Here is a 14,538-nt window from a genome sequence, read left to right on the forward strand (position 1 = left end):
ACCTAGACAACATCTTAATCTATTCTAAGAACTGAGAAGAATATGAACTTCATATTTGACATGTGTTACAAAAATTAAGAGATGTAGAACTCTATCCTAAAATAAGAAAAAAGTATATTTCATACTATTTAAGTCAACTTCTTAGGATACATCATTTCAAATGATGGACTTATGATGGATCCTAAGAAAGTTCAAACTATTATGGATTAGAAGATCTCAAAAATGGTAAGAGATGTCCAATGCTTTTTGGAATTTACCAACTACTATTGGATCTTCATCAAAGACTTCTCTCAAGTTGCAGCTCCACTTACACGTTTGACTTGTAAAGACAAACTTCAATGGAATCAAGAAACAGAAGTAACATTTGAAGCTTTGAAGACAACCTTTGTTTTTGCACCAATCTTATATTGCATTGATTTTTTAATCCATTTTTTATAGAAACAAATGCATCAAAATTTGCTTTGTATGCCATATTATCACAAATGGGAATAGATGATAAACTTCATGCAATAGCTTTTTATTCTAGAAAATTTTTAGCAACCGAGATCAACTACGAGATTCACAACAAAGAACTTCTTGCAATCATAGATTTGTTTCAAGAATGGTGCCCATTATCTAGAAGGTGCTTCTAGTCCAGTCATCATATATACGAATCATAAGAATCTTAAATATTTTATGTCAGTACATATTTTGAATTGTCGCCAAGCTCCTTGGAGTATATCTTTGTCAAGATTTGAATTCAAGATCACTTATTGACTAAGAAAATAATAAGGTTTGTGAGATGCACTCTCTAGACAATTTTACCTTATACCAAAGGAAAGAGATGTTACTTTTGATCAACAATGGATAATTCTCTTGAAGCTAGAGCATCTTCATCTTTGAACAATGAAATCAACACTAACTATTGATTCAACTTTCATTAAGTAAATTTAGTCAAGTATGTCTTCTGATCATCTTATTTGTAATATTAAGGAAAATCCTTCAAAATCTCATGATACTTCTAAGTTTGAATTCAAGAATAATCTACTATATTTTGAGAGACACCTATATGTTCCAGAAGGTGAAGCTCGATTACATGTTCTTCAAGCTCGTCATGACTTTCCAACAGCAGGACATTTTGAATACAATAAAACTTTAGAAATAATATGTAGGGACTTTTGGTGGCCACAAATGTGGAAAGCAGTCAAAGATTTTGTACAATCTTGTGATGTTTGTTCAAGATCAAAAACTCCTCATCATCAACTTTACGAACTTCTTCAGCCATTATCCATTCCAAAACAACCATGGTCTTGTATTTTTATGGATTTCATCACAAATCATCCAATCTCAGGTTCTTATGAATCTATATTCGTAATAGTAGATTGTATTACCAAGATGGTACATTTTGTACCATGTACAAAATCCATCACAAGTAAAGAAACAGCTAAGCTCTTTCTTAACAATATCTATCGCTATCATGGATTACTCAAGTATATTATATTAGATAAGGGAACTCAGTTTGTATCAAGATTTTAGTGAACTCTTTTCAAGATTCTAAAAGTGGATATAAAACTATCTTCGACATTCCATCCTCAAACTGAAGGACAAACGGAGCATGTTAATCAAGTTTTGGAGTAGTATTTAAGATGTACCATCAACTACCAATAAGATGACTGGACAACTCTTTTACCATTAATAGAGTTTGCTTATAATAACATGGTACATTCTTCTATAAAAAAAACACCTTTCTTTGCCAATTATGGTTGTCATCCATGACTTGATACTTTTGACTTTTTAAAAGTTGATAATCCTGGGGTGAAAGATTTGACAATTCATTTGTCAGAGCTACATACAACGATGAAGGCACAATTAAAAGAAGCTCAAGAACAATAAAAAGTCAATGCGGATGTTTATCGAAAGGAATAACCACCATTCCACATGGGTGACAAGGTATGGTTACTTCGTCACAATATCAAGACCACTCATCATTATGACAAGTTAGACTATCAAAGGCTTCGACCAATTTTTATTTCTATACAAATCAATCCAGTTGCAAATCATTTACACCTATCGGAGTCAATAAAAATCCATCCAATATTCCACGTATCTCTTTTTGAACTATACAAGATAATGGACATACCAAGAAGAAGACAAGCTCCACCTCCTCCTATAGAAGTAGACAATAATGAAGAGTTTGAAGTAAAAGAAGTCTTAAATTCAAGGCTGCGCCAAAATAAATTAGAATAACTTATCCATTAGCACGGATATGATATTAGTGAACGTACATGAGAGCCAATAAAGAATCTTACAAATATAGCAAAGGCGGTGGAGGCTTTTCATTGACGACATCCATCAAAAGCAAGATGAAAATTTTTTTCATAAAAAAATAAGATCTAGGCAAGATAACATTCTACTTTCAATCCTTGTTTGTAGCTTCTTTGTAGTTGTGACACTGAGGAGATGGAGAACCAACAACCAATGGATTTGACGCAAGAGCCTTCGTTTGCTGACCTATCAGACAAGATATTACAATTGTCACAACCTTGAAGATGACGCAATCGAGATGAAGATCTTCAAGAATGACATGTTCTTCCTCGAATAGATAGCGAGATATAACGCATTTGGTATCACGACCTTGGAAGGGACTTCTGATGTTTGGTGATTTTACTAGAAGTAGGAACAACTCCTGATGGTATTTCAAATGTTTTATTTGAAGGAAGTTATGAAGGCTTCAACAACAATCAAATAACTCGGTGGTTTTCCTGCCTTGATATGGGACACTATCAATGGTTGAAAGGCCCTATCAATCATCTTCAAAGAGAACAAAGATCAGAGTATGTGGCAAATATAATTCGTCACATCATAGATTTCCTCAACATATCATAACCACTCCTTGTAGAACTCGTCTCTAGAAAGAGGGATAATATCATGGACATATGCATGTTAGCCAATGATTATATGTATAAATAGATAGAAGTAAGTAAAAATAAGTAAAAGTAAGTTAATTCTATAATATAAAAGAAAAAACTTTGACTTTATAGGTGTCTTTAATTGACTTTTTGGATTAAAAATGTGGTCAACAAATTGGCCATGTGCCATACATATTGTTAGCTTGAAGACCTAGCTAACTATGTGGCCCACTCATAGAAAAACTTACCTTGTAAGTCAAGGCATGTGTCCTACAAAGTCAACACATATTGGAGATCCTATAGAACATCGCCACATAGCCCCTAGTTAGATAGTATATATAGAGAAAAAAGTAAAGCCCTCTTCACTCTTGTCAACTCCTTTCTTGCTTCTAGTCTAGTTTCAAGGGTCTCTAGTTTTCTTGTCTTTTGGCAATAGCCATTTCAATTTCTTTTTTAATATACATATTGAGTTATTTCTATTTTGTCATCTTTCTTTGAGAGAAGTCTCACTTGTTTATTTATTTTTATCAAGTTCTTGTCTTTAACACCTATTTGGTATATAATTACATTAAGAAATTTATATCAATAAATTATTATGTAAATTTACATAATAATTTATTGATATACTATTATCTAATATAAACTTTTATGTATTCTAATACTCATCACAAATTCCATATGTAATAATGACATGTTGATAAGTTAACTTATCAATCACTAATAAGTAGATTTTTGTATGTCTCTATGATCTTGAGACCTACTATTAACTTTACAATTAGTATCTCAAATAGATATATACAAAATCTACATGAATGATATATAATAGCTATAAAATAAATATTATGCTATCTCAAAAATACTCCTAATATTGGCATATTTTTTTTGGAAGTAAATAAACTCACATTAATAAGCTATATAGACATTGATTATAAAAGAGACTAAGATGCTAGACAAAAAATCTTTGATTTGATGTATAAGATCAATGAAGCTCTAATTGAATAGTCTAGCAAGAAATAAATAATAGTTGTATTAAGTACTATTGAAGCCAAATACTAAGTATTTTAAATAGTTATAAAAGATTCAATATACTTACTACAAATCCTATAAGAATTAAATATTTGCAGTACTGATCCATCTATCATCTTTAACAACAATCAAAGTTGTATCAAATTAATAAATAATCTAATATTGTATTCTTGAACCAAGTACATAAAAATGCAATTCTATTTTATTAAAGAAAGAAGTTTAGCAAGAAATATAATAATCAATTATATATCTATATCTAAACAATAAGATAAAATTTTAATTAAATTATTAGAAATTTTTACATATTATTGCATGTGTCAAAAAATAAATATACTTCCAATATGTAATTCTACATAGATTTCAATCTACATCTATCCTTTCAAATTCTTCTCTATAGATTCTTCATCTTTGAAAAATTAAAATTTAGATCCTTTGAATCTATTTACTTATGCTTTGTACTTATTCCACAATCTATATATCCTTGGTTGAATCTCCACTCATATTATATAAAATTTCTTAAACCTTATCTTAGTAGAAATAATTTCATATATATTAGATATTATTTAATATTGTATCAATTTAAAAATACTTTCTTTGAAAATTCTACTTTTTACCAAAGTTTGAAACAAATTCTCTACCAAACTTATAATATAAAAGAAGAAGCTTGCACAAACTCTATGCAATGCTACCACTCAACCACAAACCTAGTAAAAACACATTCTACTACAACATAAGCACAACATCATCAACAAGCACAAACAAAATTTGAAGAACTATTTTAAATGGTTTCTTATAGCATATATCTTCTCTATCTCAAGTTGCCATTGATCCATTACAACCACTCATTATCCATAAAAACAATACAAGTCAATTCAAGTACAAGAAGAAGTGTTTAAGTAAATACATTATAATTAATAATTTATTAGTTACCATTGTAACATCGTTACTTAAATGAACTTGACATTAATACCACTATCTACAAATAATCAACTAAAAATGTTTAGAAATAATTAACAATCCTACTTAATCTTTAAGTCTTATAATAACAACTATCAAAATTACACATTTATCTTACATGTATTTATGTTTCATAGTTTTCAATAAAGATGAAGTGATTTATCTCAACAAGTTAAAATAATAGAAAAGATAAGTGAAGAAATACAAAACTACAATTCGAATAGAAAAGCAACTAATTACTAAACTAAAATATAACATTTCACTAATAATACAATATTGATTTCATATTCATTTATTAAAAAATACCTCCTTTTCCTATGTTTCGTTTATATTTCCATGCCCATTGATTTTCTACTGGCAAGCCACAAACGTACCACTTGGACGAACCCCATTGCTGCTTAATCCATAACCTTACAGATGACAAGCACAAAATGTTGAAATCACATGTGTTTCAATATCAAGTGACAAAACATGTTGTGATGATGTCACCAATGGAAACAAGTCACCAGCAATTAATTTATTTGACACTCATGAGACTAAACACTCTGCTCTTTTATTAGAATGAAAAGCAGTGTTGGCCACTCATGAGGTATGAGCCAGCTCAATCAAATTCTGGTACAACATCCATTTAGTGCTTAATGCCGCATCTCTTGGCACATTCACTGTCCAAGGAGGGGTTAAGATTGGCTGCCACACTCTTCATGATCTTTTGGATTTCCTTCTCAGACAATCCGGTGGTGGCGCGGATGGCACTGAGTGGCAGCCTGAAGAATGTGGAGGCTGTTGTTTGGGTTCCTGGGTCTCGGTTGGGGAAGGAAGCAATGAACTGTGCCTGTTTGCACCCCAAATTCTGAGCGAAATGGATCACACCTGGCAGCACAAATGGGTGGGTCCACCGGCAGACAACACAACACAACACAAGCCTAATTAGTAGCTGCAGGATGCAAGCCCGGGCCACATGCAAAATCAAGCAATTGAAAGGAGGGATTGATGATCCTGCATAATATCAAAGACGGGCTGATTCCTCATCAGTTTGAGCCAACTCACCTTGTGGAACAATGACGGTTTGACCCTTTGTAGCATTTCCTCCAATGAAGGGTCGTCCTCCATTCTCTTCCGCAAACCCGAACAACAGTTCACCTGGTTCATTTTCACAGACGTTTAATTCAGGATATTCGTGAGCAATTCATCAATCAACTTCCACACCCACTCATCAACCCAGCTTTGGGCCCAGCATTTCCCTCTTGACACCTCAGTTTGTGGGGACCGATCGCTTTCTCTCATACCGAGAGCTTGTATCTTTCATCGAGTGGAAAGTGAGGTCAGTAAGCTTTCGTACATGGGAAAAGATCCAGAGGGTGGGTCATATAGTCTAAACAACATCTAGCCCAGCCTACGAAAGCTTTTTGCTGAAAGTGAGCATCACGCTTGTGGAGATCAGTGATGGGTTTCTTCTGCAACCGATTCTCCACGGCTGATAGTCATTGCAACGTTCAAGTCTTGCCGCCTGAAGCTCTCTTGGAAACAACATTAAGCTTGTGTGAGCAGGGACGCCTTTCAACTCCATCAAAGATTTCTGCAATGCATGAATCAAGCCAATAGCTACTTGTTATACAGTCTATGTTACCATGTATGTATCCTTGGCTATCAAAAAATGAATCCATTTTCACTTTCACAAAATCAAACTATCCAAATGAGAAAAAGGACAAACCATAAAAGTCCTTTTGCTGATAATAAAGGGTGACTTGACATGCACGGTAATCAAGAGGCTCGGCGTTGAGCAATCGTAAAAACAAATGAAGTCCTTGCATGGCCTAGAAAAGTCAATCAGGACGCCCCTTATGCAACCAAAGAGCTCCAGTTAATTCAATCTCTTGCACAAAAAGTTCTTTCCGTAGCATAAAGTAGCAATAACATGGAGAACATAGAAACCCCACTGTCTGCTTTACTGACTCCGTGATGGCTTATCCTGTTGCTTCTGTTGGATTGGGTCCCATGATGCGTTTGCAAATCGTCATATCTTGTCTGCGTTTGAAAGCCTGTTCTGCTTGAGGGTCCACGAAACAACGCTGCTGGGCCTGTAGAAACTAGTATGATGGGGTTGTGCTGTGCCTATTTGTAAGCATTTATGGGCATGATGGGCGAACGTGATTGCTTCACACCCAAACTTAGTATACAACTATAAACTACGGCAGTGAGAGCGAAGTGGATATGCCACTTGTCAAAACATCTAGTGATCCAAACAGTTTGCAGATTCAACACACGCCTTCCATCGAGGCCGGACTTTTCAGTTTCCAATTATTTCAGATATGGTAAATGGGCTGAAAAATATTCTCGGTAGCTAGAAAAATTATCTAGGAACATTCTAAATGTTTTAGAATCTAAGATCCACGTTTTCCAAGCTGTATACTTCGTGACTTGATCGCTGACTAAAATTGCACCTGCGCGTGAAATTGCACCAGGACCTAATCTTTTTGAGATGTTCACAGCATCCTCTGATAAGCAGACACGCGTTGGAAATATAACTGAATGTGCTGCACTTTGATTATTTGGACCTTGTCGTCATGTTTCGAGGTGCAACGACTGAAAAGGCCATGCATAGGTTATCCAAATGCTCTCTGCAATCTCAAATCCTACAGAACAGTGAAAGAAATGCGTGTTCGTATTTGAGTAGTAGGGCTTAGTCCTGTCGGAATTATCAATTTGTCCCGATGCTAGTACCTAGAAGTCCACTCAAATCCAGGACGTTGCAGGACTCCTGCCACATGTACAACACTTGGCAATGCTGTATGTATATAACGCGACTCCCCAAGTGTTTGTTTAACCATCTGACAACGAGTTAACTGTCTTGTCACTTAGAGATCAGAGGGATTTACTTGTTACGGGTCACACTGCCTCTTGCCTCAGACCTGCACTCTTTCACAGCAACTCAGATACGAGAAGAAGGAAGATGACCACCATGAAAGCTTTCCCCTTGTTACTAGTTGCTTTGTCCATCTTTCTCTGCACTGCTCGAGCTACTACGCTTGACATGAACGACCTGGACTTCATTCCGGAGGTGCGGCAGAGGGCGGCGTTCGACAGCAATGACTTCATTTTCAAGTTTCAGTCGGTAACTGAGGAGACGCCATTCGGGAACCTGAGGACCATGTTCGTGAACGACAACCCTGCTTTGGCCACGCTTCCGGGTGAAGGAGCAGCCCAGAATTTGGTTACGGTTGGACCTTGCGCGATCAACCAGCCACACAATCATCCTCGCGCGACTGAAATCTCTCACATCACCGAGGGTATGTGCTGATCCTTCCCATCGATTGTTCGCATGTAGTTGAAAGGCGTCCCTGCTCACACAAGCTTAATGTTGTTTCCAAGAGAGCTTCAGGCGGCAAGACTTGAACGTTGCAATGACTATCAGCCGTGGAGAATCGGTTGCAGAAGAAACCCATCACTGATCTCCACAAGCGTGATGCTCACTTTCAGCAAAAAGCTTTCGTAGGCTGGGCTAGATGTTGTTTAGACTATATGACCCACCCTCTGGATCTTTTCCCATGTACGAAAGCTTACTGACCTCACTTTCCACTCGATGAAAGATACAAGCTCTCGGTATGAGAGAAAGCGATCGGTCCCCACAAACTGAGGTGTCAAGAGGGAAATGCTGGGCCCAAAGCTGGGTTGATGAGTGGGTGTGGAAGTTGATTGATGAATTGCTCACGAATATCCTGAATTAAACGTCTGTGAAAATGAACCAGGTGAACTGTTGTTCGGGTTTGCGGAAGAGAATGGAGGACGACCCTTCATTGGAGGAAATGCTACAAAGGGTCAAACCGTCATTGTTCCACAAGGTGAGTTGGCTCAAACTGATGAGGAATCAGCCCGTCTTTGATATTATGCAGGATCATCAATCCCTCCTTTCAATTGCTTGATTTTGCATGTGGCCCGGACTTGCATCCTGCAGCTACTAATTAGGCTTGTGTTGTGTTGTGTTGTCTGCCGGTGGACCCACCCATTTGTGCTGCCAGGTGTGATCCATTTCGCTCAGAATTTGAGGTGCAAACAGGCACAGTTCATTGCTTCCTTCCCCAACCGAGACCCAGGAACCCAAACAACAGCCTCCACATTCTTCAGGCTGCCACTCAGTGCCATCCGCGCCACCACCGGATTGTCTGAGAAGGAAATCCAAAAGATCATGAAGAGTGTGGCAGCCAATCTTAACCCCTCCTTGGACAGTGAATGTGCCAAGAGATGCGGCATTAAGCACTAAATGGATGTTGTACCAGAATTTGATTGAGCTGGCTCATACCTCATGAGTGGCCAACACTGCTTTTCATTCTAATAAAAGAGCAGAGTGTTTAGTCTCATGAGTGTCAAATAAATTAATTGCTGGTGACTTGTTTCCATTGGTGACATCATCACAACATGTTTTGTCACTTGATATTGAAACACATGTGATTTCAACATTTTGTGCTTGTCATCTGTAAGGTTATGGATTAAGCAGCAATGGGGTTCGTCCAAGTGGTACGTTTGTGGCTTGCCAGTAGAAAATCAATGGGCATGGAAATATAAACGAAACATAGGAAAAGGAGGTATTTTTTAATAAATGAATATGAAATCAATATTGTATTATTAGTGAAATGTTATATTTTAGTTTAGTAATTAGTTGCTTTTCTATTCGAATTGTAGTTTTGTATTTCTTCACTTATCTTTTCTATTACTTGAAGTTATACTTTAAATAACTTTATTGAGCAAAAAATTATAAATAATTCTTTGAAATTTTAAGAATATGTATTTTTTAACATAGTAAAATATGTTTTGTATAGGATGATTAACAAAGTAAAATGATTAAGAGACATACATATATATATATATATATATATATATATTATTTAGATATGAAGGACTGAAAATAATTAGCATTAAATATATGGAGACTAAAGTTTCTTAAGACAATACTCAAGTATAAGATAGATATTAATAAGATTGAAAAAGATATACTCTTATCTCCACATAAAATAACAAATAAGCAAATTATATATAAAGTTATTTTTAAAATCAAGGCTTGCAAGAAATAATTATAAATTATAGGATGCCTTTATAATAGCTTCTTGTAAACCTTGTGCTCCAAAAAAGTGACTTTTGACTTCCAAAGTTCATATTTTGATTGCTTGTAATAGAAGTGACTATCTTGTAGCTAACGTAGTACGTCTTGTATGTATTGCTCATGCTCTTGAAGGATTTTATTATATATGAGGATATCATTAATGAAGACAACTACATACTTGCCCAAAACATCTCGAAACAATCTATTTATGAAATCCATGAAAGAAACTGGAGCATTTGTAAATCCAAAAAGATAAAATTAGCCATTAAAAATGTCCATAGTACATATAAAAGGCCATCTTTTCTACATCCTCTCTTGCAATAGGTGTCTCTCAATAGCCGCTCCAAAGATCCAATTTATTAAAGTTGGTTGCACTTCAAAGTTGGTCAAGAAGATTATCCATGCATAAAAGTAGATATGCATTATTAATAGTTTACTTATTGAAGACTCGATATTCAATGCAAAGGCAAAGTTTGCTATCCTTCTTGAGTGCAAAGAGTACACTTGCTCCCTATAGTAATGTGTTTTTTTTGAATGAGGCCTTTTTCTAAGAATTTATCCAATATCTTCCATAATTCTTTAAGTTTTTTTGATATTAGGCAATAAATTGGTCGACTAGGTGGTTTGGCTCCATGTAATAGTTTTATTTAAAAGTGGGCACCTCGATCAAGAGGCATGTTCTAGGTAGGTCCGTTGGAAAGACATCTCGATATTTTTGTATGAATATCTATCCATTCTATTCCTTTGGCTGTCTTTCCTACCACTGATGCAAGATTTGGAACTACCATATATACCGATTGCTTATGCTATATTTGATTCTTAATAAAGATTTTTTCTATGACTAAGTATTAAGGACATGAATCTCAAAGAAAGAAAATCCTCAATACACTCTAATATCACTGAAAGGAACTAGAAAGTCACTCAAAGATGATATAATATTGAACTAGAATGGCTATTGCCAAAAACAAGAAAATTAGAAAGTCTTGAAACAAGACTAAGAACTAGAAAGGTATTGATAAGAGTGAAGAAGGCTTCATTCTTGCCTCCATATATACTCTTAACTAAGAACTACATGGCAATGTCCTATAGGACCATCAAAACGTGTTGACTTTGCAAGACATATAGCTTAACTTATAAGGTAAGTTTTCTATATGTGGGCCACATAATTAGCTTGTTCCATAAGCTATTAATATGTGGTTAACTTATTGATCAAGTTTCTAACCTATCAATCAACTACAAATACATATAAAGTCAAGCAGCATCTATGAAGCTTCTAAGAAGCTTTTCTAAAAGATCTTATGAAATTAACCTACTTTTATCTACTTTATCTATTCCTACCTAATCATATAACTATTTACTAAAATACCTATGTATATTTGTGATACTAAACTTTTGATTGCAGATTGTCTTTCCTCTTCATTTGATGTCGAGGTGCAAAGAGTCACCTTGCAATTACCATCTTTAAAAGAAATTGTCCTTGCTACCTAATCAACTTGCTTATTTTCCATCTTTGGCCATGGCATACCAAAGATAACATCATATCTTAGCTTTGTCACCTTGAACTTCTCTCTTAAGACATATGTGTTAGTCAACCTCAAAGATTCTTTTTCACATATCTCACTGAATACATTCTTTTGGTCATTTGTAAGGTATATACTTCCTTCTTTGCTTGCCTTAGTTTTAATTCTAAGTTGGTCGACAATTTCAATTGAGATGCAAATTTTTGTAGAGCCACAATCTAGAAACACTCGACATGGTTGTCCTCTTAGTAGTCTTGTTAAATGCACTAGTCGATTCTTTTTATAGTTATCCAAAGCCATTCCATTTGTCTTTGAGAGACAATAACTATCTCTAATATTGGCCCTCGGTACCTTTATTAGAGAGCCCCATTTTCTTGCTTTGTCTCATTATTAACTTAGTGAGTTTTCAGACTATGAACCCACCTTGTTTGTTGGTGCTTGAATTTTGACGTTTTAAACAACCTCCAATTTGATGGCATGGCTTCCGAAAATTGAAAAAAAATTGCTTTTGCATCAATATTTGTCGTCTTTGCGGTGTTAATGATCTCTCTAGAGCATCAATTTCCATTAGCATTGGTTGTTGTGCCATAGTATCAAATAGCAATATAAGACTTCATCCTATAGGTTGTGCTCTACAATTTTTGAAATCTATAGCATCAATCCCCTCTATATAAATACAAAAATTATTGTACATAGTTGATAGCCCACCAAAGCACTTATTACAAAGACTTCGAAAGAAGCTTTTATCAATAAAAAATCTAATCTTTCATCCCTATGCATGTTTGATACAAAGATTTATGTTCACATACCTCATCACAAATGTGACAAACTTTATTTTAAATCTATTCAATGCATTCTTTTTGGAAGTAATGAATTTATCAAAAGAATATCATTGCTACTATCCTAATACTAAGAAAATTATCATCTCTAGATATATCATTGTAGATAAGTCCATCACTCCATAAGACATAGTTGAAAGTTATAAAACCTCTACCACCTTTCACTATTTGTGGCCTATAAAAATTTTATTAAGTATTGTGTCTCTATATCTTTTATCTAGCAAACTTAATCGTGAAATGTCTATATGTCTTTCAATTCATTCTACTACCTTATCTGTTTAAAATATGCTCTTGCATATACTAATTGTATATTTTTTTTATTTAAAACAATACTACTTTCTAGCTACCTTCAACTAGATAGTGATTTTGATCCTCTACCATCATCTCTTACATTCCACAAAGCTATACACTCTATCATTTATCCAAAACCAACAATCCCTATAATTTAGATTACTACCTTAAAATCTAATTGCTCCAAAATATTATAACTTCTTCTCTATGTTTTAAAAAATAATGAAAAAATCAATAAATTTTTATTTATGCAAGAACAACAACAAAATATTGTTATATGTTTGAAGTTTTGAAAGCATTGTTAATTTAAATTGTATCCTATGTTATATCAATCTATTTTATTAAAAAACATTCTTTGCATTTTATAACTGAATTAAAATCTTATAAGATGATAGAAGATAGAAAAATATATTAAAAATAAAGATGTGAATTTTTTGAGGTTAATTGTAAATAATAGAGCAAGACATTAGTTAAATTGTTGGAATTGTTTTAGTGCAATTAGATATCTTGTCATGTCATAGAAACTTGATCCATTTTTTGGAGTACCTTTAAAAAAACAGCAAATATTAATATTTGATTTGCAAATTTAAATCAACAAAAAAAATCTACAATAGCCTTTCATTATATTATAAATGATAATACTTTTAATTGTGGTTTACATACTTTAGGTTTTTCTATTGTAATCAAACCTCTTGTGGTTGTAAAATAGATTACTACCAACATGTGTAGTATTTAATTTGCAATTCATTGAACAATATTTGAATGCCATTTATATAATACCATTAGCATGTGATATTCATGTAAAGTGTGGAAAAGTTGATGTAGAATGTTAAAATGAGACCAAAGTAGCATAGAAATCAAACATTTGGTATTGTGGAGTTGAAGATTTGATGGTCTAAGTGAATTTTAGGGTGCAAATTGGAAGAAGGATGAAAGAAATGGTTGGCAATGTGAATGAGGAAAAATGGATGAATTGTGAGAGAGAATTAAGAAGGATGATTTGAAAGAAGTGATTGTTGAAGGTGGAGGGAGTTTGGAGAGGGAGAGAAGGATGGAGAGTTTGTTGGGGGGGGGTATTGCCGTACAAGAGGTCGGTGGGGTTTGGCGAAGCGGTGAAAGGATCGGTGAGTGTGGGTGGGGAAGGGGAGGGGAGCGGTGAGTTTGGAGTAAATTGGTAGGAAGACGAGCGGGGATTCGACGTCCACGTGGGCTCCTACATTAGCGGGAGGTAGATAGCTGATACGGCTTTGTTAGCTCAGTTGGTTAGAGCGTCGTGCTAATAACGCGAAGGTCACAGGTTCGAAACCTGTACAGAGCAATGCTTCTGCTGTGTATGCTGTTTTGCCCGTCCTGGTTTGATGGGTGCCCCATCCAATGGGTGGGAGGAGCACCAACAAATCAAAATTCAGGAAATGAGCAGAATATTGGTCGTGCGTTTGCCGGGAGTCGAACCCGGGTCCATTGCTTGGAAGGCAATTATCCTAACCGTTGGACTACAAACGCCCACCGCGGTGATGGGTTGCCAGGTATCATCTGCCACCCAACTTATTTTTCTCACCGAAGCCCTCCTGCCCGGCCCCCCCACCCCCTACCCGGGGTCTCACCACCGCAACCTCACTTCGCCCTCGAACATCCACACCCACATGCACGCCCGCCCTCCCGACACCCCAACACCCCCCCTCCTGCACTGCACCCACATCCAACCCCATCGCAACCGCACCCCGCTGCAGCGGCGCAACCAACCCATCAGCTTGCTTCCCACTTTGTCCCTCCCGTCTGCGCTGCCCGGGGAAAGTTCCCCTCCACCACGCCCGGAAAGCGGCATGTCTCGGCCAACTACCTCTCGGTTCCTTCTCCGCTCCAGCCCTCTCGCATTCCGCCTCGCTCAGACCACGTGGTGCGGGTGTTTCCACTTCCGAATC

General features: G+C 35.7%; 1 protein-coding gene and 1 non-coding gene across 2 annotated transcripts; both read left to right on the plus strand.

The window, feature by feature from the left end:
- Positions 1 to 7,705: 7,705 nt before the first annotated feature.
- Positions 7,706 to 9,224, plus strand: LOC112277666 (uncharacterized). Its single transcript, XM_024510256.3, has 3 exons — positions 7,706 to 8,158; positions 8,618 to 8,710; positions 8,888 to 9,224. Exons 1-3 carry the CDS (start codon positions 7,822 to 7,824, stop codon positions 9,127 to 9,129), a joined length of 672 nt encoding a protein of 223 aa, XP_024366024.1. The 5' UTR covers positions 7,706 to 7,821; the 3' UTR covers positions 9,130 to 9,224.
- Positions 9,225 to 13,860: 4,636 nt separating this feature from the next.
- Positions 13,861 to 13,934, plus strand: TRNAI-AAU (transfer RNA isoleucine (anticodon AAU)). The gene has a single exon. It is a non-coding gene; the product is annotated as a tRNA-Ile (tRNA).
- Positions 13,935 to 14,538: the final 604 nt, after the last annotated feature.

This window comes from Physcomitrium patens, chromosome 26, assembly GCF_059467195.1.
Source record: "Physcomitrium patens ecotype Gransden chromosome 26, ASM5946719v1, whole genome shotgun sequence".
Taxonomy (NCBI): Eukaryota; Viridiplantae; Streptophyta; class Bryopsida; order Funariales; family Funariaceae; genus Physcomitrium; species Physcomitrium patens.

Coding starts and splice junctions, on each gene's coding strand:
- LOC112277666 (XM_024510256.3), top strand. CDS start 7,822: ATGACCACCATGAAAGCTTTCCCCTTGTTACTAGTTGCTTTGTCCATC. Junction 8,159..8,617: donor AATCTCTCACATCACCGAGG/GTATGTGCTGAT, acceptor AAAATGAACCAG/GTGAACTGTTGTTCGGGTTT. Junction 8,711..8,887: donor AACCGTCATTGTTCCACAAG/GTGAGTTGGCTC, acceptor TTGTGCTGCCAG/GTGTGATCCATTTCGCTCAG.